Source organism: Muntiacus reevesi, chromosome 7, assembly GCF_963930625.1.
Source record: "Muntiacus reevesi chromosome 7, mMunRee1.1, whole genome shotgun sequence".
Taxonomy (NCBI): Eukaryota; Metazoa; Chordata; class Mammalia; order Artiodactyla; family Cervidae; genus Muntiacus; species Muntiacus reevesi.
In genome coordinates, this window is record NC_089255.1 from 79966343 (window position 1) to 79986424 (window position 20082).

The 20082-nt window shown below is 43.9% G+C and overlaps 1 protein-coding gene across 11 annotated transcripts in view; it reads left to right on the top strand.

The window, feature by feature from the left end:
* Positions 1–20082, top strand: part of SIPA1L1 (signal induced proliferation associated 1 like 1) — a 373204-nt gene that overhangs the window by 318320 nt on the left and 34802 nt on the right. For all 11 annotated transcript variants that reach the window (XM_065940374.1, XM_065940373.1, XM_065940380.1 and 8 more), the window contains 4 exons: positions 7716–7865; positions 12122–12246; positions 15070–15188; positions 18861–19303. In XM_065940374.1, coding sequence (XP_065796446.1) covers positions 7716–7865; positions 12122–12246; positions 15070–15188; positions 18861–19303 — 837 coding nt within the window. The remainder of the gene's footprint in view (positions 1–7715; positions 7866–12121; positions 12247–15069; positions 15189–18860; positions 19304–20082) is intronic.

The following is a 20082-nucleotide window of genomic DNA, read 5'->3' on the forward strand; positions in this document are numbered from 1 at the left end:
CAAGTTCACACTTTTAGAGTGGACTTTCCAGGTGGTGCTAGTGGTAAAGACCCGTCTGCCGCTGCTGGAGACCCAAGAGATGCAGATTCGATTTCTGGGTCAGAAAGATTCCTTGGAGGAGGGCGTGGCGACCTATTCCAGTATTCTTGCCTGGAGAATCCCATCAACAGAGGAGCCTGGCAGGCTACAGCGCATGGAGTCCCAAAGAGTCAGACACGACTGAAGCAACTTAGCACACACTCACGCACTTTTAGATTAGAGTATGATTAGAGTGTGAAGGTGTTTTCTATTCAAGCATTCAGGAAAGGGATGCAGTGGCCTGAGCCTGGGACGCCTCCCAGCTCCCTTTCTTTTACAAACTATAGAGTGACCCGGGGAACAAGCCCAGGGTACTATAAAGCGGAGATGCTATAGTTACTGTGTTCAGTCTGAGCTCGTCGGACAGGCCTGGCACATAGTGCGTCTTAGAAACTGGTAGTTGCCGTCTTCCTTGGTGTCGTTTTGTGGGTGCTCTTCTAAATACAGCTGCCTGGGGGTGGGAGGGGGCTCTAGTTCCAGTTGGGGACTTAGGGGTGAGGATAGAGCTGGCCAGACCGGCTCATGAGTCAGTCTGCAGCTAATCCAGGCCATGCATGTGGTGTGAGTCAGTGTGTTTGCAAGGAGCGGGTTGTGCCGTCTTGAGCACCAGCTAACCTCGGTGAGACGGAGGATGAGTTCAGGAGACCTGTGGTGCTGGGAACAATCGTGGCGAGCTGTGCAGTTGTGGAAGGAAATCCTGCAAAAACCAGCCGGTGAGTTGGAATAGCCTGAGAGATGAGTTTGAAAAAAGCGGTTGTGCTCTGGGAAGGGCAGCAAGGTGGCCAGTGGGCGTGTTGTTCTGTGTGTCGGAGAGTTGTTCTTCTGAGTGTGTCCAGCAGTGGGGTCTTGTCCTCATCCCTTTTAAGGGAGTTCTGCGTTAGGAGCCACCCAGGGAGGCTGGCCTGCTCACACCTTATGGGAAGGGTCTGAAGGGCCCATAGTGGCCCTGAGGCTTCCTCCAGAAGCACCCCTTGTCCACGGCCCACACCTGACGAGGGGCAGGCCTTCCCAGAAGCCAGATGCGACCCATGTCCTGCTGTAGCCCTCACTCTTGTGAGAAGGTAGCAGGCGTCCTAGGCCCTTTGTCCGACGAGGGCACATAACCCATACAGACATATTTACCATCAGGAATTTAAACAACTCTCGGGTAAAAAAAAGTGTATCCTGCTCCCTTATATCTGAAACCACTGACGTTTTTTCTTTAACATTTGTCGATTGCAGCGTGCGTGTATAAATATGTGGAAATTAGTGATACTGAACACAGGTGAGCCACCTAGACCTACCCCACGGTCATCAGTGTGAAATTTTGCCATAAGCCTCTTGTTGAGAACCTGGGATAATGACCAGTCTGACCATGGTCTGCCTCCACTCGTGGAAATCCCTCCGTGTGGTGAGAAAGTGGCAGTCTGCCATCCGCCTGTCGTTAAAATATTGGCCGCTCCAGTATTCTTACATGGAAAATTCCATAGACAAAGGAGCCTGGCGGACTGTAGCCAGTGGGGTCATAGAGAGTCCGGCGTGGCTGAGTGAGCGTGAACAGAGACGCTTCGGGCACTTGCGCAGAGCGGGTGGGGGTCTTAGGACCCCTTGAGGAAGGGGCGCACCAACCACCACCAGCACAGAGGCCATCCCCGCCTGCTGCATTGTGGCTTCTGCATCCCTGTTTTTGTGTGATGCAGTGAGATTGAGTTTATTTTTAGTTTCTTCCAATTTGTAAAAGCCTAGCATGCTCCAGGAGACCACTTAACTTCTCCTCACCAAAGGATTTGGTTGTGACCCTCTTCATGAAGTATTTGAACATTGGTGAAGGGAAGAACCAACTAAAATTAAAGACGCTAGTATTTGCGGTGGGCTAACAGATTCTTTCTATATGGAAATCTCATTAATTTCAGGCTCATGTCATCAGTTCTCTTGTGCCTTGGCAAAAAATAAAGGGCTGTGTTTGGTCGTTGCCTGCCATCTCAGGGGCTACAGGGCCAGCTCTGACCACTCTGCTGCTTTGCTGCAGAACCTTCTAGGCTGCCCTGTTGCCTGATAGATGAGTTTGTGCTCCCTCAGTTTACCAGACGTGGGCCCACCCTACCAGACACATTTCTCCTCCTAGGCGCAGCCTGCACCAATCTCCTACCTGCATCAAGTGTTCCAGCCGAAGATACCGCTGTGGTGGCCACATACGCCTTCCTGTTCCAGTGTCCCAAGTCTTGACTTCTGTGAAAATCCTTTGTTTCCTACAAAATGCATCTCAAATGCATTTGCTCACAAAGCTTGCTTTCCCCATAGGATCTGACCTCTAACCTGCCTGAGCTGCCTCTGCATTCAATTTGAACTGCCCTTGTGACAATAACATTCTACTTGCATTTTGCTTAAGAGCTATAGGCAGCTGTTTTTTTTTTTTACTGAGCTCATATTCTGTGCAACGCTCTGATCAAAGTCTCTCATGTTGAGTTTTTCTCAGTTGATCCGCCCAGCCACCCAGTAAGTTGGTTGCTGTTTACTCCTTTTACAGATAAGAATGCCCGGGGATTGAGAGATGAAATCATTTGTGCAGAGTCCTGGCTGGTTTGTGGTGAAGCTGAGATTAGCACCATCAGAGCCCCTATCTTAGCCACCATGTTGCAAGAATGAAATCTACCACCATATATAGGTGGTGTTGAAGAAATACTTGCCAAGTTTGAAAGTGAGAATTAGTAAAAAGTGACGAAGAGAATGAGTGAAATGAGTAATCACCAGTGTTTGTAAACTAATAGAAGTTGACTTTGTTGTAGATTATTAACGTGCGTTTCATGTAGAACATTCATAGCTCAGTTGGTAAAGAATCCACCTGCAGTGCAGGAGACCCTGGTTTGATTCCTGGGTCAGGAAGATCCTCTGGAGAAGGGATAGGGTACCCACTCCAGTATTCCTGGGCTTCCCTTGTGGCTCAACTGGTAAAGAATCCACCTGCAATGCAGGAGACCTGGGTTCAATCCCTGGGTTGGGAAGATCCCCTGGAGAAGGGAAAGACTACCCACTCCAGTATTCTGGTCTGGAGACTTCCGTGGACTATTGCAAAGAGTCGGACACAACTGAGCAACTTTCACTACTAAAATGTGTCATTAAAAAAATACTTAAGTCTTAAAAAAAAGAAAGAAATATTTGCTAGATAAATGCATTTATGTTTACATGCTAAGGGGGCCCAGCCACATGCAGTCAGGGGCAGCTTCAGGTACGTGCACAGGGCCCCACACTTGGAAGGGTCCATGCTGGGTTTAATGCTCTGCTGTCACTGTCTTGAAAGTTTTAGTACATTTGAACAAGGAGACCCGAAATTTCATTTGCACTGGGCCCCACAAATGATGTAGCTGGTGCTGTCTGCAATCCATTTTTATGTTCTGTTCTGTAGAGTCACCCTTAGATATAAAATTGACTCATCTCAGGAGGCACCCACGATGTGTGCTGGGCTGTGAACCTCTGACGGCTTGCCAGCAGCTGGGAAGTGATGATCCACTTATCTCAGTGTGATGAACCACGGTATTTTCCTAACTGTACGAGAGTTACGCATGGTTGTAAACTGATCTTGTCCCAGGAGGCTCGTCAGAACAGGATTTCAGTGGTCCAGTCTGAATAGCTGGTAGGAATTGTATGGTCAGAAAGCCAGGGATAGCTCTGGTTCACAAAGTTAGGAAGAGACGAAAAGACGGAGGGGTGAGTTGCTCGGATTCGAACACAATTTGTTCAAACTCTAGTCTGAATACAGCACCAAGTGATGTTACGTTGAATCATTTTGGAGAATTTTTTTTAACAGAATTCTGGGAAGAATCCCGACTGATATGCATTGCTAAAGACAGACTTGAACTGAATCCTGTTCCCTGGGTGAATAGCGTTTTAATTGCTAAGTTATGGTAAAATGCTGTGTTTAATTATGGACTCGGATATCTAATTTGTCAGTCATTGCTACTCTCTCTTGGTTGTTCTTGCCATCATTCCGCTGTTTACACTTGAGTTACAGAGGGCCTTATCTCCTTGGACACATCCAAGCAGTGCTATCCCTTTGGAGTAAAAGGCGGGAAACAGGAACATAATTGAACCCATACATAACTATGCAGGGAAAAAATTTAGCATCAATTACGCAGATACTGAGAGTTCCTTATCTATAAATTGATAAATCACAGTCTCAAGAGATCAATTTAATAAAAGCCTATCAATATTAACATCATATGTGTAGTCCTGTGAATTGATTCATGGGAAGGGTGTGGTGGGATGTGGGTTATTTCGTTTGTTAGCTGGAATTTTTTTTTTTTTTTTGGCGCTTCTCCTCCCTTTTATCTTGACATGAGAAGGCTTCTGGAAAAATGAAGAACTGAGATATTGATCTTGGACCATTTCTTCCTAAATGTCCATCCCAGTCAACTGTCTGTTTTCATTGCAATGAAATGTACTGCATATAAATGGAAAGCTGGCGTTGAGTGTAGTCCTGCAGACTATGGGAGTATTGTCTGTTGGGCTGATGATCGTGACTTTTTAAATTGCTGCATTCTTTGAACAGTCCAAAAGCCCCTACTGTTTCATTTCTGCAGAGGGAAGTCATAGCCATAGAGAAAATTTAAGATTGGTTACTTTAAAAACATTTAGTTATTTCTTGGCTAAATTGATAAAAATGTAGGGAAGAGAATCTACTGAAATAAATGCTAAAAAGGTTTTTAGATACTTCCTTTCTAACCGTGAACATAGCATTCTCAAAGAAGATTATTTCTTAAATTCCACAAAATCAAAAGATGTCACAGCAAGTGATAGGTATATTCATCTTAGTCCTGTAAACCTATTCAGACATTAATAGGGGCTCGTTAAGAGTGAGAGAAAGTAGAAAGAAAGATCTGTGTTTATCTCAAAAGAAAAGAAAAGACTTGTGATCCCCTCAGGTAGAGTTGGGGGCAGGAGCTCAGAGGTTCAAGAGACTAGCATGCTGACTTCCTCTGTGAGCCAATTTGGGGGTTACTCTTTTCAAAGTATCAAGACAGCAACCAGTCCAAATTCCAGTAATGATCAGCCGTGGTTTCTGGTAGTAGACTGCCAATGCAGGAACCTCCCTCTCCCTGAACGAGATCTGTTTTCCAGTAATATTTGTGAGCTGGTATCAAATTCAGAGTATTTGGAAAGAATACTAAGTCATCAGAATAAAGGCTAATTCTGATTTTTTTTTTTTTTTTTTTTGCCTGCCCTACATACATCTAGAGTCATAAAAACATTTGGGTGGCATTCCATCAGTTGCTGTATGTGTGTTCTCTGTGTGTGGACAGTCCAAAACAATGCCACTATTGAGTTATATAAGTGCAGAAAAGGCCTGGGAATGAATGCTGGCCTTCTGGAAATGCTATTTTTTCACTTTGGGATAACTCCAGTAACCAAGTAGAATTTTCTGATATATCTGCCAAATAAAAGAGCTGAGGTTGAGAAGTAGCATAAGATATTTTAATGTATGTTTTGGAGAGCAGGGTAAGAAAAGCAAGCTCTAAATATAAATACGAAAGTTACATCTTGACTTTGGCTATGGAATCTTGTTGTTACTTCCTCGTAGAAGCAAAAACACTCACCATGAATATAATTCAGTGGCATTACTTGTTTATTCCAAAAAGAGTTAAAAAATCTCCAGGCCCCCAGACATTGCGCTGGCCCCAACGGCGTTCACATATCTGCTGTCATCTCCCTTCTTTTCATCTTTATGTAACACCTCCTCTTTGCAGCAAGAAAAGCAAAGCAGCGGCAAAATGAAACTATTTGAAGTTTCTCTGTATTGTGCATGCGTGCTAAGTTGCTTCAGTTGTTACGACTCTTTGCAGCCCCATGGACTGTAGCCCACCAAGCTGCTCTGTCCATGGGATTCTGCAGACAAGACTACTGGAGTGGGTTGCCATGCCCTCCTCCAGGGGATCTTCCCAACCCAAGGATGGAACTCCTGTTTCTTAGGTCTCCTGCATTGGCAGGTGGATTCTTTACCACTAACGCCACCTGGGAAGCCCTTCTCTGAATTAGGTGCATCGAGAATCCCATGGACAGAGAAGCCTGGTGGGCTACAGTCCATGGGGTCGCAAAGAGTTGGACACGACTGAGCATGCTGTGCAAAAACTAAACTCTTCAGGCAGAAGTGGTTCATGCTGTCCTAGTTTTCTTTGTAACCTACTCCTTCCCTTCATCCCCCCACTCCCATCCCTTTCCAGTTACTTCAGAATAAACAGTGAGAAATTTGGGAGATGTTTTAATGGGAAAGAAGGGATAACGGAATCACACCTGATAACAAATTTGTCATTGAGGAGAGAGTTGGGACTCCCCAAGAGAGATCTGCCTCTTGGACATAGACCAGCTTTGGGGGTCATATTTTGGGGTGTCTATCCTTTTTCTGCTAGAAAAGCTTCTGAGTGTGATTCTGTTATCCCTTCTGTCAGTTTCCTGTACCTGGAGCCCTCTGCTCTATTTCAGAAGGTATGTAGGTTCCCTGAAGGAAACCTGTGTTTCAGTGAAGGTCCCAGGGCTTCAAAACTTCGGCTTCAGCATTAAGACCCCTTTATGTGCAAAATCGTCTGACCCTGCAGACCCCTTGCAAGCTGTCTTATTAAGCACAGAAAACCCATCTTTCTCTAGAGAATAGCAATAGCCTGGCGCAGAGTGCAGTGGACTCAGAAATTCAAGAAGCCTGGCTTAGTGAAAAAATGACTTTGATTCCCCTCCCTCAACTATAAAATGGAAATGACCTGCCCTGCTGCCCCTTTACAAGAGCCAATGATCTGGACCAGCATTTGCTTCTGAAATAAAATATCATTGTTTTAGCTGATGTCGTGATTTAGCTGACAAATTGTCACAGGCTTCAGCCTCACTTATTAATATCCTACGGTTGCCCCAGTGACTACTTGAATGGAGCAAGTAGGCGGCAAAAATCATGTCTGTCCTAACCACAAAGCTCTGTTTTCTGTGCCGAGCCAGTCCACGGGGTGAGGGATCCATAATTTTAGAAAGAGATGTACTAGGGGCTAGGCAGAGCACACCTCTGCTGTGTTATCAACTCAGTCATCCCAATGAAATTCAGCGAACTGTAGTTCTAGGCATGTTTCCATGGAGGTTTTTGTATGGTGATGTATAAATCAACCAGATTTATACATACTAAACAGCAATGTCTGGATATTCATTCTAGACCTTTAGTAATAAAATTGGAAAACAAAGAAGCTTACAAAGAATGTACCCGTCTCACTGTGGTCATATACTCTGGGAGAACCAGTGGGGAAATTGAATTAATTGCCATGTTAATGTCACTGGGACTCATTATATTCTCTGGGCTGCCATACTGCAAAATTGCATAAGCATTTCAGCCCTTGAATTCTGGCAGCTTTTGGAAACATACATGTTTTCTTTTTTTCCCACTGTTATTTTTTGACGCCCCTCCCCCTTCAAGGCCTTTTTCCAGCCGTCCCCTTAAGGGAGTAGTTTTTTTTTTTTTTTTTTAAGGGAGTAGTTTTATGGGGAAGGTTCTTTTGTGGGCTTCCAGCTGGCTTTGTTTTCACTATCTCCACAAAGTGGCTGCGTTTGTCGCATTCATATATTACCCATCACATCGCCTTGGGATTTTCCCTTTGAGTTGCTGACTTCACGTCTTCTGTTTGCACACACAGGCTGTCTCCTGGTTCGGACATCTATGTGACGGTCTCGTCCATGGCTTTAGCAAGATCCCAGCCATGTCGCAACTCCCCGAGCAGTCTGTCTTCGTCCAGCGAGACTGGCTCTGGAGGGGGCACCTACAGGCAGAAGTCCATGCCTGAAGGGTAGGTAAAGTCAGCATCACTGTCTCTCCTTCCATGTGTAACTCAGACTTGCAAAATAGTTTCCATTCAGCCGGACTCAGTTCACAAAAGGGGAAATACAGTTTATACTATGCATTAAAAAATGTTTTCATGGCTAGTTCCAACCACTTCTTAGAAAGTTTATCATTCTATAGCCTCTAAGGACTCAATGGCAAAGAAATCTAATTATATCGATTCCTCCATTATATGTATTGATCTTGTTTCATCATATGGATTTTGCCACTTCTTAAAATTTCTTCCAAAGTGAACTTAGGAGTATGCTGCTTGCGCTGGGTAGAGTTTATATTGATGTTAAAGTAAAAAAATGTTCATTCTGTCCAAAGCTTAAAAGGATTTTTCTCACACTCTACAAATCTGTGATTTCAGCCTGTGGGTTGTTTGGGAACTTTTCTCTCCATCTTTTTTGAAAACACTAAACACCCAAAGTAACCGTTTGCTTCTGACAAGACTTACAAAGTAAAAAGCCAAGTGTACATGATTATAAAGGCTACTAAAAGGCGGGGAGGGGAATTGGCATGTCTGAAGCTGGAAAGGAATTAGCAGAAAACATCACATGATACACACAAACCGACTTTGCTCAGAGGGAGAGTAAAAGAACCATCATAGGCCTCCTGCCGGGACACCTCTGAAGAACTTGAAACCACTTGAAATTCAAAAATGGCATGTTGGGAGGAAAAAGGATGTTTCTGTTCCAAGTTTTCTCCAAATTATTTTTAACAGATGCACATATGATTTGTTTACTTTCTTGAGATCTTACTATGTTATAAAACAATTCTGCTTATGAGAATAGTTTCATAATGGGTATTTTTTTTTATCCTATAGTCTTTTGTTGGTTTTTACAGCTGTTAAGAATAATTTTGTTGATATTTTTGCTAAATGTTTATGTTAGCAGAAAGTAAGTAATAAAAAACTACAATAAAACATACTTCCCTCCCCAGCTCTCTCCCCAAGGAGTCCGTTGGTAGCATGTCTAAAATGTACATTTCTTACTTTAATTACTTCAGTGACAATTAGTAAAAAATTCTAGCTCTTATTGCAGACCCCTGTAAGTAGTAGTATTATCCCATACCACAAGCCCAACTGATTATTTTTTGTTTGGTTTGGTAGATTTTAAATGGCCTTGTTTGACTTCAAAAGTAAAAATTCACTGCAACTTCAGTGTTAATACAGCAATAAAGTATAAATGAGCTAACAACAACAAAATCATGTTAGTGTCTTCTCTACATTTGATATACACTCTTAAGACATACTAAGATGTAATTTGAAACAGTAATTTTTGGTGATTATTAATGGTAGAAACGGCTCCAATGTTCATGCTATACCATTTTTTTAATAAGGTGGTAATTATTTGACATGATGCTTGATACCAAGTGTCCCATAGCTGGTATGAAGGGTTTCCCCCATCACTTTTAAGGTTAACTGGTGACTGTTTACTGTACTGTGTTACATCAGTTTTATCTGCAGTGAACCTTTACAGGAAGATGCTGGTACAGTGTTTTCCTTTAGATCCCAAGTGAATTGTTGTCTGTATCAGTGATGCAAGAGACTAGTATTCGCTGTCTGATTGACAGGTGTTCCTCATGAACCAGGTTTGATTCTGAAGTTACACTTACCAAGGGAACAACTGTTACATCTACTCTGTAACTTAGCCCAGTAAAAGTGGATAGGTCCAGGGTGAAGTGAAGCAGGAGTGTATGGAGTCTGCTGTGAACTCATGACTGTTGAACTTGGACAGGATCCACGGTGTGAGATAGTGACCACAGGTCCAGATACACTGACGTCCGTAAGTGTAATCCGCCCCCTTTGTCGCCTGGCCTGTGCTTCAGCAGACTCAGTGTCCGCTTGTGTGTGGAGTGTGCCACCCGCTTGCTGGTGTAAGGATGTGGAGAGCATCCACATCAGTTGAGAGGCGCAGTTTCACGGGCTTGTTAATAAAACTGCTCTACTTGGGTGAAGGGGAAAAGGGCACGTGCACAGTTTTGGATGGGAATAAGAGAGTTAAAAAGCAACAGTGACAAAAAGACATGGGGTCTCTTCTGCCACCCTTGGAGATGTGTTCTGGGCCACGTACCCTAAGGAATGTGGGCGAAGCAGGGCACGTGCAAAGGGACGGATGGGCAGACACAGAGTCTGAGGATCGTGGTGTGAGATGGAGCCAAGGATATGCAGCGTGCAGGCGGCGCGTGGAGTCAGGGAGGCCACGGCGGCTTCCTCCCAGCACTCTTCGCTGAGGGGTTAAATTGTCTCTGGGGGTAACTGAGATCAGTAAGTGAAAAGTCATAGAGAAGAAGTTTCCAGCCCCTTGTAAGGAAGATATTTCAAAGCTGTCAGCCTGCCCTGGGGAACTATAGACTGACTCATGAGGGAGAAGTTCCTTGATCATTGAATACGTTTCGTGTATCAGCCAAATGATTACTTAAAAACTCCTTCAGATGGGAACTGTGACTCCTAGAGTGTTATAAAGTGCTCCTCCAAACAAAGGGACAATTAGGTTCTTCAAAAAGAGGCACAGTGTAAAGTTAGAACAGGTTTTGTCTGAGATCCTCAAGGATGGGGCCTTCGTAGCCCTGATGGCCTGGTGAAAGGGTGTGAGAACTAAAACCAAAAGTTCATTGGGTCAAACTTTTTTCAAGGCAGAGTTGAAAGACAGACAGGCTTACTTTATCATTTCTTTAAAAGCAGACAGCCAGAAAAGCATTTGGCTTTCAGTTTATAGAGGTTTAAAAAGTAGTCTTGGGTTTCCACTGCTACCAAAAAGTAAAACTAAGATTCCAATTCACTTCTTTCTTTGATCTCTGTGCCTTTTGGGGGGAAAAAAAAAAAGGGTAATTTTGGTTACTTAAAATAGGATCATTGGAGCAAACTGGAGGATATTCACAGTTCTAAACAAGGACCTGATTTAGGAGGTGACAAACATCATAATTAGTGAATTCTTTTTTTTTTTTTTTTTTGATGAGCCCTTTCACTGAAATTTTCATCAATTCAAGTTTTCATTTGTTTTTAATAATGGAGGTAACTTTGTTTAGTGATGCTTATGAGTTAAGCTTGTAAATAACTGTCATTTGTGCAAAAAGTAACAAGGGAGATATTATAGTAGGAGTTTTACTAAAATATTCCATAGCCTTCCCTATGTTGCAGAGGCTTTTATATAAGTTTTTCTCCCTGGATCCATATAAGAGTTGCCATTTTAAAAATGAATAAAGACAGAACTTGAGTGACTCTGGGTGGGGAAGCTGAACTTAACTACTGATCTTCCTCCTCCTAATCTCCTTCTCTTTGCAACACACCGATTGGTGCTTCTCCCCACACATTTATCAGTTTGTAACAAAGACACCTGTCACATGCATCAGTTAATTCAGGTCCTGTTTTGTGATTTATTGTATCGATTACTTATAAGTTCATTAGTGCCCACAGACAGATTTGTAAATTTCCATGTGAATCTGAGTATTATACCCTGGGCCTTTTTCCTGGACTCTGTCAGCATTTACTTTGCTGATGCTACTAATCAAGACAAATACTTTCATTAAGCATACATTATATTATTATTCTACATAGGAAACATTATTAATAAAATGGGCTCATTAAATAGATAAATGTTCTTCCCAGAAATAGACGTTGGCCTTTATATATGCCAGCTCACCCACTTCCAAGTTGCTCTTCCAAAGGCAGTTTGAAATTTATACATCTGAAAAGTGGTCCCTATGTAATGTAAATGTTAGCAATCTTTGTCTTTCAGACCTTAGAGTGACAGCTTCAGAAAATACTTGTTCCAAGAATGAGTGCCTTAGTGATGTAGCCGATTACTGAGTTAGGAGAAACCCCTGGAATGTGCCCATTGGACAGCACATGCAGAAGGAACACCAGGATGGTGACATTTTTCTCTTGGCTGTGAATGACCGTCAGAGCTTTAACTATACAAGGGCCAGAAGGTTTTGGCTTTTTACTGTATCTATTCTAGGTTGGCTCAGTGCTAATGACTCCTGCCCTTGTTCACAGTTTACAAACTTAGCATACATACTCTGCTGAACAGAGGGGGGTATCCCGACCACACCATCCACAGTTCTGGCATCCACGTATGCATGCACGAGGATGAGTACAGACCTGTGAGCAAAACTAGTAGTACCTGTCACTAGAGTTCAGTGCGTTACACCCAGGACTGCCTTCCCGTGTGGGCGAGGTCCCTGATGTTGTCTTTGCCTTTGGCGAAATCCCCCCAGGTTTGGAATCAGCCGCAGATCCCCCGCCTCCATCGACAGGCAGAACACCCAGTCAGACATTGGTGGCAGCGGGAAATCCACACCCAGCTGGCAGAGAAGTGAAGACAGCATCGCTGACCAGATGGGTAAGTAACTAATTCGTACACTGAGCAAGCTGCTTTTATACCCAGATGACTTTGGCGGCCTCTGGTTGATGTCATCAGTGTATCCTCTTCTCTAGTACAGCCCTGGGTCATAAATAGGAATGAGCGTTAAGTCTGTTAATGTGTGTAGAAGTCAAAGCAGCAATTAAGACCTGAGAGAAAAGTCAAGGAATTCTATTCATAAGTGACCTTGACTTTGAAGACAGAAAGTACATAGGAATTATTTTCAGCACCAAGGTTGAAATGCCAGAGTCCTAAGACACTTATGTGCTATCTCCCTCCCCAGCCTTGTTTATTTATCTGTTTGATTTTGCCTAGTATAAAGGCCCTGGGAGATTAGTTGATATTCTTAATGTTGAGTTTTAAAAAATGTAAAAGCTGTGTACAAAATGGGAAAGAGATATAATTGTTCTCTAGTCACCTCTTGAGGATGCCTTTCTTCCCTTTATAGGCTTCCCCCCTCACACCCCCCCACTCTGCTATGAAGCTGTCAGCTAAGGAAACGTCTTAGGGTAAAACCAGCTGGAAGGGAAAAAGATTTGCATGAGTGAGCCTTCCTTTGGGTTTCTGGCACATGGCCCTTTCCTTCTCCCCATCTCTCTGCACAGTTCTCTGATGACATCTAAATACTAGTTGATACAATAACATTTTGCCATAAAACAGCATTGAGTTTCAACACAGTAGCACCAGGGATTTAGTATCAACACAGTTGATACATCAGGGACTTGAATCCCCACTGTTAAAGGTTTTTCCTTTTGCCTCTATCTAGTAGCTTTCCCATCAATGTGGAATAAAAAGAAGTAAATTTCAGGGCTGGAAACAGATCAGCGTTCACGGCAAAGCCCTCATCGTTTTATCCTCTCTGCAAACGCATCCTTTTGTTCTGTTTTAGTGACTGTGCCCACGTTTCCGTACCTGGCGGGGGAGGGCATCCTCAGTGCAGAGGTGGGGACCATGCTGGGACTCTTAAAAACCCACGAACATGGAAGGGAGTGGAGATGCATTCAGTTAAGGCAGGAGTTGAAGAAGAGAAGCAAAACCCTCAGGTTCTGAAGATAGGCTTTGTTCCACCCCTTCAGTGCGATGTGTGCCTCCTTATTGAAGCCATCTGTCATTCCCTACTCTCGTCCCACTCCCCACCCCCCACCAAAAACCTGAGCATATTCGGATCCACTGTTCCGCTCTTGACAGAACGTTTCGAATCCCATATGTTTTGATACCGTTGAGATGGTAACAACACATGTGAACAGGATCCCTCCTTCAGCATGACTTTAGCAGCTTTTTTTGGCTCCTGGTTGCAGGCTTTGAACAAAGCTGCCAGCGGGCCTTTGTGCACCGTTCAGGGTCACGCTTCCCACTCATGTGAAGTCATACAGGGAATGAAACAGTATCTTGGGACTGGAAGGGGTAATTACAAGGTTCGTCCTAGGCCCATAGTCATTCTTTCGCATAAACCTGCCTCTAGTCTTTTTTTCCCCTTGCATCCACTTTAGTTTGGTGGCATCCCACGCTTCATAGATAAGGTTCGGAAATGAATACCGGTGAATCTTTTTAACACATTGGTTCATCCCTTTTGTAAGGTTATACCTTTTCTTTTAAAAAAGGAAGATACTCCTAGAGCCTGCCAGAGAAGCCTTTTGTTTTTTTTAAAACCAAGACCTTTCTTGATCCAAAATCTAAGGCTACAAAGAAAATGTTCAAATAAATTTTTATAACTTTTGATATTCTAGCATCCCAGAAGGATAACCCAGCCCTTTCTGCCTGGCACTTCAGAAGGAATCTGGGGCTTAGCCGACACAAACCATGCTAGGGAGGAATCAAGACAAATAATTGCTATGTTCTCATTCCTCAGTACACGGTATTGAGTGGATAAGGGACTGACCTTCCTATGCTCGATTTGTAAGAACACAATTCTCTAACGACCTTCAGGTCACTGGTTGAAAACGTGAAGCAGATTCTTGCTTATTAGCCAGGCTCCCCGTCTTTGTCCATCAGCAGATGATAAGCTGATTCCCAGGGGAGACCCAGAGCTTAGCTTATTGAATTGGCTCACTCATCTCAGTTTGTTTTTCCTGCCTCTCCACTTTTGGACACAGTTGAGAGTCAGAGTACACTGCTCAGTCCTGTGCGTGTTAGAAATGGCGTTGCACGATTGTTGCCATCAGCTCTTAGGTGTGTTAAAGACGCGAAGTCGCTTACCTTTCACCTTTGGAACAACCCCATCCTGAACACCAGTGGAGTCCAACAGGAAGCAATTGTTTTAAGTAAACTAGTCGCTGTGTGTCTTTTCTGTTGTGCTTAGCTTACAGTTATAGAGGACCTCAGGAATTCAATTCTTTTGTCCTCGAGCAGCATGAATATACAGGTAAAATATGTCCAAAGTGTCATGGTAAGTAACGCGCGATTGCATCCATGCCTGTCTAGGTAACGTAGACCAAGCGAGGTTAGCCACACTTTGCAATGAATGGATTTCATAAATTTGATTCATATATTCGAGACTTCCCCGCCTCCCCAAGCCGAAAATTGATTCCTGACGTTGCCGCATTGTTCATGGCCTCTGGTTTGGTGGTACTTGGCTCTGCTCATGTGTATGGTGTGACATACTGTCACCAGCTGCAAGCTTTATCCATCAGCCACTTAGCTCTTGACTTGCTGTCTCTCGTGTAAACTCTCAACAAGCTTCTCGCTGAAATTCCGAGTGTGCTGGCCAGTGAACTGAGAGGTGCAGGGGCAGGCCGTCCTCATGTGTCCGCCCGCGCGTGCCCGTTTAGTGCCTGCACCGTAATGTCCTCTGCTGTGTTCCAGAGCCGACCTGCCACCTCCCAGCAGTATCCAAGGTACTGCCAGCTTTCCGAGAGAGCCCCAGTGGGAGATTAATGCGTCAGGATCCGGTGGTCCATTTGTCTCCAAACAAACAAGGGCACGTAAGTTAACTGTAAAGTAATCAAAATGGTGCAGTAAAAACTGATGCCATGGACAGGAACTTGGGCAGACGTTGGGAGATGGTGAGGAACAGTGAGGCCCGGTGTGCTGCGGGCCATGAGTCACAAAGAGTTGGACACAGCGGGCCAGCTGAACAGCAGCAAATGAAAGTGGTAGATTCCCAGCCCTGTGCCTTTCTTGCCAAGTGAAAACGGTACTGGTCTGCTCTCTTATTCTTCCACGGTGTCAGAGGGGAAGTCATCCCAGTAGAAAGTGGGCGCTGGCTGCCATAGCCCTGAAATTTCTCCTGCCAGTGGCCTTAAGCTTTTTGTTGTTGTTTAGTCGCTAAGTTGTATCCGACTCTTCGTGACCCCGTGGACTGTAGCCTGCCAAGCTCCTCTGTCCAGGGGATTTCCCAGGCAAGAATACTGGAGAGGGTTGCCATTTCCATCTCCAGGGCATCTTCCCCACCCAGGGATTGAACCGGAGTCTCTTGCAATGCAGGTGGATTCTTTACCCCTTAGCCACCTGGGAAGCCTGGCCTTAAGCTTGTTTTGAGATTAAACTGAAATTCCTCATTGGGATGCACCTGCTACCCCCATGGATTTGGATGGAAGGCCATGTGATGCAATCACAGACAATCCTAGTGTCTGGAATAAGAATGTACTTGATTAAGATTTTATTTGCTTACACAGTTGCCAGCATGAGATATGAATGGTTGAAGCATCAGTCAAGGAGACAGACAGCTTCCTGACAACTCACCCTACTGCTTCTCTTTCCTTCCGGGGCTGCACTGATTGTTGTCTCTTTACCGTAATTATACACAGTTCCCCATCACTTACAGGTAGAATTGGGAATAAGAGACTCTCATTTCCTCCCTCTTTAAATGCAGTGGATTTTCTTGGACTGTCTGTTCACTGGAATGTGATTGTTTATATTTATGTCATTTTATAGGCTGAGGACATAACTGAATTTAATATTCACTAATATAATGAGAGGGCTCAATTTTTTTTTTAACTGAAATGAGTTTTGAAGTGTAAACTTCACAGGTTCATGAGCAAGCATCCTGTACTGGGCTGTGGAAGAGAGATTTACTGATGAAATGTGATGCTGCCACAGTTCCACTTGTAAATGTGAGATTACCCTAGTCCATCTGTCAATTTCCCTTCCTTCATTAACACTTTTTAAACTGATTACATGATCAAATAGTATTTTGGCTAGATTTGGATAGATAAAAAATATTCTCAAAGTTAATTTCACCTGTTTCTTTTTCTAAAATTTGGCTAGAGCACTTACAATTCCAGATGTGGTTTGAGTTATATCTACATCTGTATCTGTCACTTACTCTACACTCTCAACACATCTAAATGTGAACTGGCCACATTTTAAGTGTCTGGTAGCCATGCATGGCCTGGAGCTAGCAAATTCTATAGCCCAGGTCCAGGTGCTACAGGGGTTCTGCCCTGGAGCAACTAGGAAAAATAAATGATGGCCTTGTAATACAAGTAGTTATTGAGAGAAACTAGAGTAGCTCCAGTGAAGTAACTGGGATCAATCCTCTTTCAAGGGGAGGAGATCTTTGACTGTGAGGTCTGTCCTCCTTCAGCCCCCTTCCTGCAACCAGTAAAGACACACAAACTTTCCTCTTCTTTTCCCTCAATCTCCACCAAGTATCTGAACTTTCAGCCACCCTCTAATTTAAATAGTGTTTTACACAGATATCCTTTGAAATCATATTTCTTTGATAAACTGTAAAATCTTTCTGAGCAACCAAGCCACTGTCCAACAAGCGTTCTGCCCACATTTTTTAAATTGAGATTTGATTCACATTATTCACATATCGAAACATTCACACATTTAAAGTGTACTATTTCATGGTGTTTGGTATATTCACAGAGTTCTGCAACCAGTACTGTGATTTAACTCCAGAACATTTTCATCACCTTGAAAAGAACGCCTAACTCTTCCATCCCCTCCAAGCCATTGACAACCATGAGCTTACTTTCTGTCCCTGTGGATGTGCCTGTTTTGACGTTTCATATGAATGGAATCATATAGTATAGAATCATATAGCCTTCTGTGTCCAGCTTCTTTCACTCAGCATGTTTTCAAGGTTCATCTGTTGTAGCACGTATTAGCACTTCGCATCTTTTTATGACTGAATAATATGCCGTTGCATGGATATAGCAACATTTTTTTATCCATTGATAGACATGTGAGTGATGTCTTCTTTTTTGGCTATTAAGAATAATGCTGCTTTAAAATTCATGTGGGAGTTTTTCTTGTTAACATAGATTTTCATTTCTCTTGAGTATATAATTGCAGCTGTTTTCCCACAGCAGCTGCCCTGTTTTATATCCTGCCAACAATGCCCACCATCCTTACTGTCTGCCTTTATCCTAGTGCGTATGAAGTGTTTCTTCATTGTGGTTTTGATTGGCATTTCCCTAAACCCACTCCAGTGTTCTTGCCTGGAAAATCCCAGGGACAGGGGAGCCTGGTGGGCTGCCGTCTATGGGGTCGCACAGAGTCGGACACGACTGAAGCGACTTAGCAGCAGCAGCGGCAATGACTAATGATACTGAGCTTTTCATATGCTGTTGACCATTTGTGTATCTTCTTTGGATGAATGACTATTCAAATCCCTTGCCCATTTTTTATTGAGTTATTTGAAGCATGGAAGTTTTTAATTTTGATGAAGCCCAGTTTATCTATTTTGTGTTCATTTTTTTACTTTTGGTGTCTTATTTAAGAAACCATTGCATAGTCTAATCATTTGTACACCTAATTTGTATACATAATCCATGGAGCTGTATACCTATATTTTCTTCTAAGAGTTCTATAGTTTTAGCCCTGACACTTAGGTCTTTGACCTTTTTGAGTTTATTTTTCTACGTGGTTAAGACCCAACTTCATTCTTTCTTGTATGTGGATATCTAATTTCTCAACACTGGTAAAAAGAATATTTTCCCCCATTGAATTGTCTTGGCACATCTGTGCCAAGAAAAGATATCTTTTCTTTCTAAGAAAAAGCCTTATATTCTGCCTTCTGTTTACTCTGATCAATACAGTCTTTCTAATTATAAGCCCCTTGGAAGTATCACTTTCTATTTTAAGACTGAGATATTAGAAGACTCTAATGACAGTTTTGACTTCGCTGGTGGCTCAGATGGTAAAGTTCCACCTGCAATGCAGGAGCCCCAGATTTGATCCCTGGGTCGGGAAGATCCCCTGGAGAAGGGAATGGCAACCCACTCCAGTATTCTCGCCTATAGAATCCCATGGACAGAGGAGCCTGGAGAGCTACAGTCCATGGGGTTGCAGAGTCAGATACAACTGAGCGACTAAGCACACATCCAGTGAGAGTTTAGGGTTTGTTTGGTTTTCTTCCCCCTGATTAAGACTCTCTCAATACTATAGTTACCTCAGCATAAGTTAAACAAACTAAATAATGAAAAGCCGATTCTAAAAGAGCAAAGTTTCCAGCACTGCCTGCCATGAAATCTTCTGAACAGGTTTTCCCAGGTACCCCCGCCTTGCTCTTTGTCATCATGGAGGCGTTTTTGTGCCTCGAGAACCCCCTAGGAGGACACATTTCGCAGTCACTCCCCCGGTACTTGTTGCCTGCTCGCCGAGAAGCCAACCTGTTCTAAGGAGCCCTGCTTCCCTTGCAGTCCGACAGCCACTATTCCAGCCACTCCAGCAGCAACACCCTGTCCAGCAACGCGTCGAGCGCCCACAGCGACGAGAAGTGGTACGATGGGGACCGCGCCGAGGCCGAGCTCAGCAGCTACAGCTACCTGCAGGGGACCTCTGCCGACAGCGGCATCGACACCACCTCGTACGGCCCCAGCCACGGCAGCACGGCCTCCCTGGGGGCGGCCACCTCGTCGCCGCGCTCGGGGCCGGCCAAGGAGAAGGTGGCCCCGCTGTGGCACAGCTCCAGCGAAGTCATCTCCATGGCAGACCGGACTTTAGAGGCAGACAGCCACGGCATGGACCGCAAAGCCGAGTCCTCCCTGAGCTTGGACATCCACACCAAGAGCCCGGCCGGTTCAAGCCCTCTGACCAGGGAGAACCCCACGTTCAGTATCAGTGATGCTGCTTCCCACACCAGGTAACCGGCCCTCCCACTCCCCGCCTCCTGCATCCAGTTTCTGGCCTCTTCTCGCTTGCCTTCCATCAAGAGTATATTTTTAAAAAGGGGGGGTGGGAAGTGGCGTCTTTTGCACAATGACAGTTAATTTTTATATATTTATTTACCATCCAAATCCTTTATTTCTACCATCCTAGTGCATTATTTTAAACTCTGAGAAAAGTTTGCAGATCTGTTTTTTTTGTAGCTGTATTTGATTTTATAAAAATGTGCCTAACTGCATACCAGAATGAGGAGAATTTTGTCCTGTGGCTTCCTGCTAGTGATAGAGAATGTAAAATGAGACAGTCTTTTGAAGACGTAAGAAAATCTGGACCATATTTTTGAAAGGAAGGAGTCTCTCCCAAGACTAACAGGGCATATCATGTATGATGCTGGCTATGCATCCTTAACGCTCGCTCTCTATCAGAGGACATCGCTCATCCAGTGTTTGCACAGCAATCTGTTTTCAGTGACTGGCTCCCGACAGTGATGTGTTGAGGGTGAGGGTGTCCAACAGGAAAGTGTGGCTAAAATTAGACACAGCCCATCTACCTTTCAGAATAGAAACGTACACGTTTCCCCCGTATCCTCGGCAATCATGCTGATAGGCAGAATAAATACTGTTTTTCATTTCCTCTTTTGGGTTTGAGCCTGCAATCCAAAATATGACAAGATATTCATCCTTTTAGGGAGGAAACATTCATCACTATCTTTGGGGACCTGTTAATCTCTGTGGTGGTTTTTCCTTTTACCTTTTT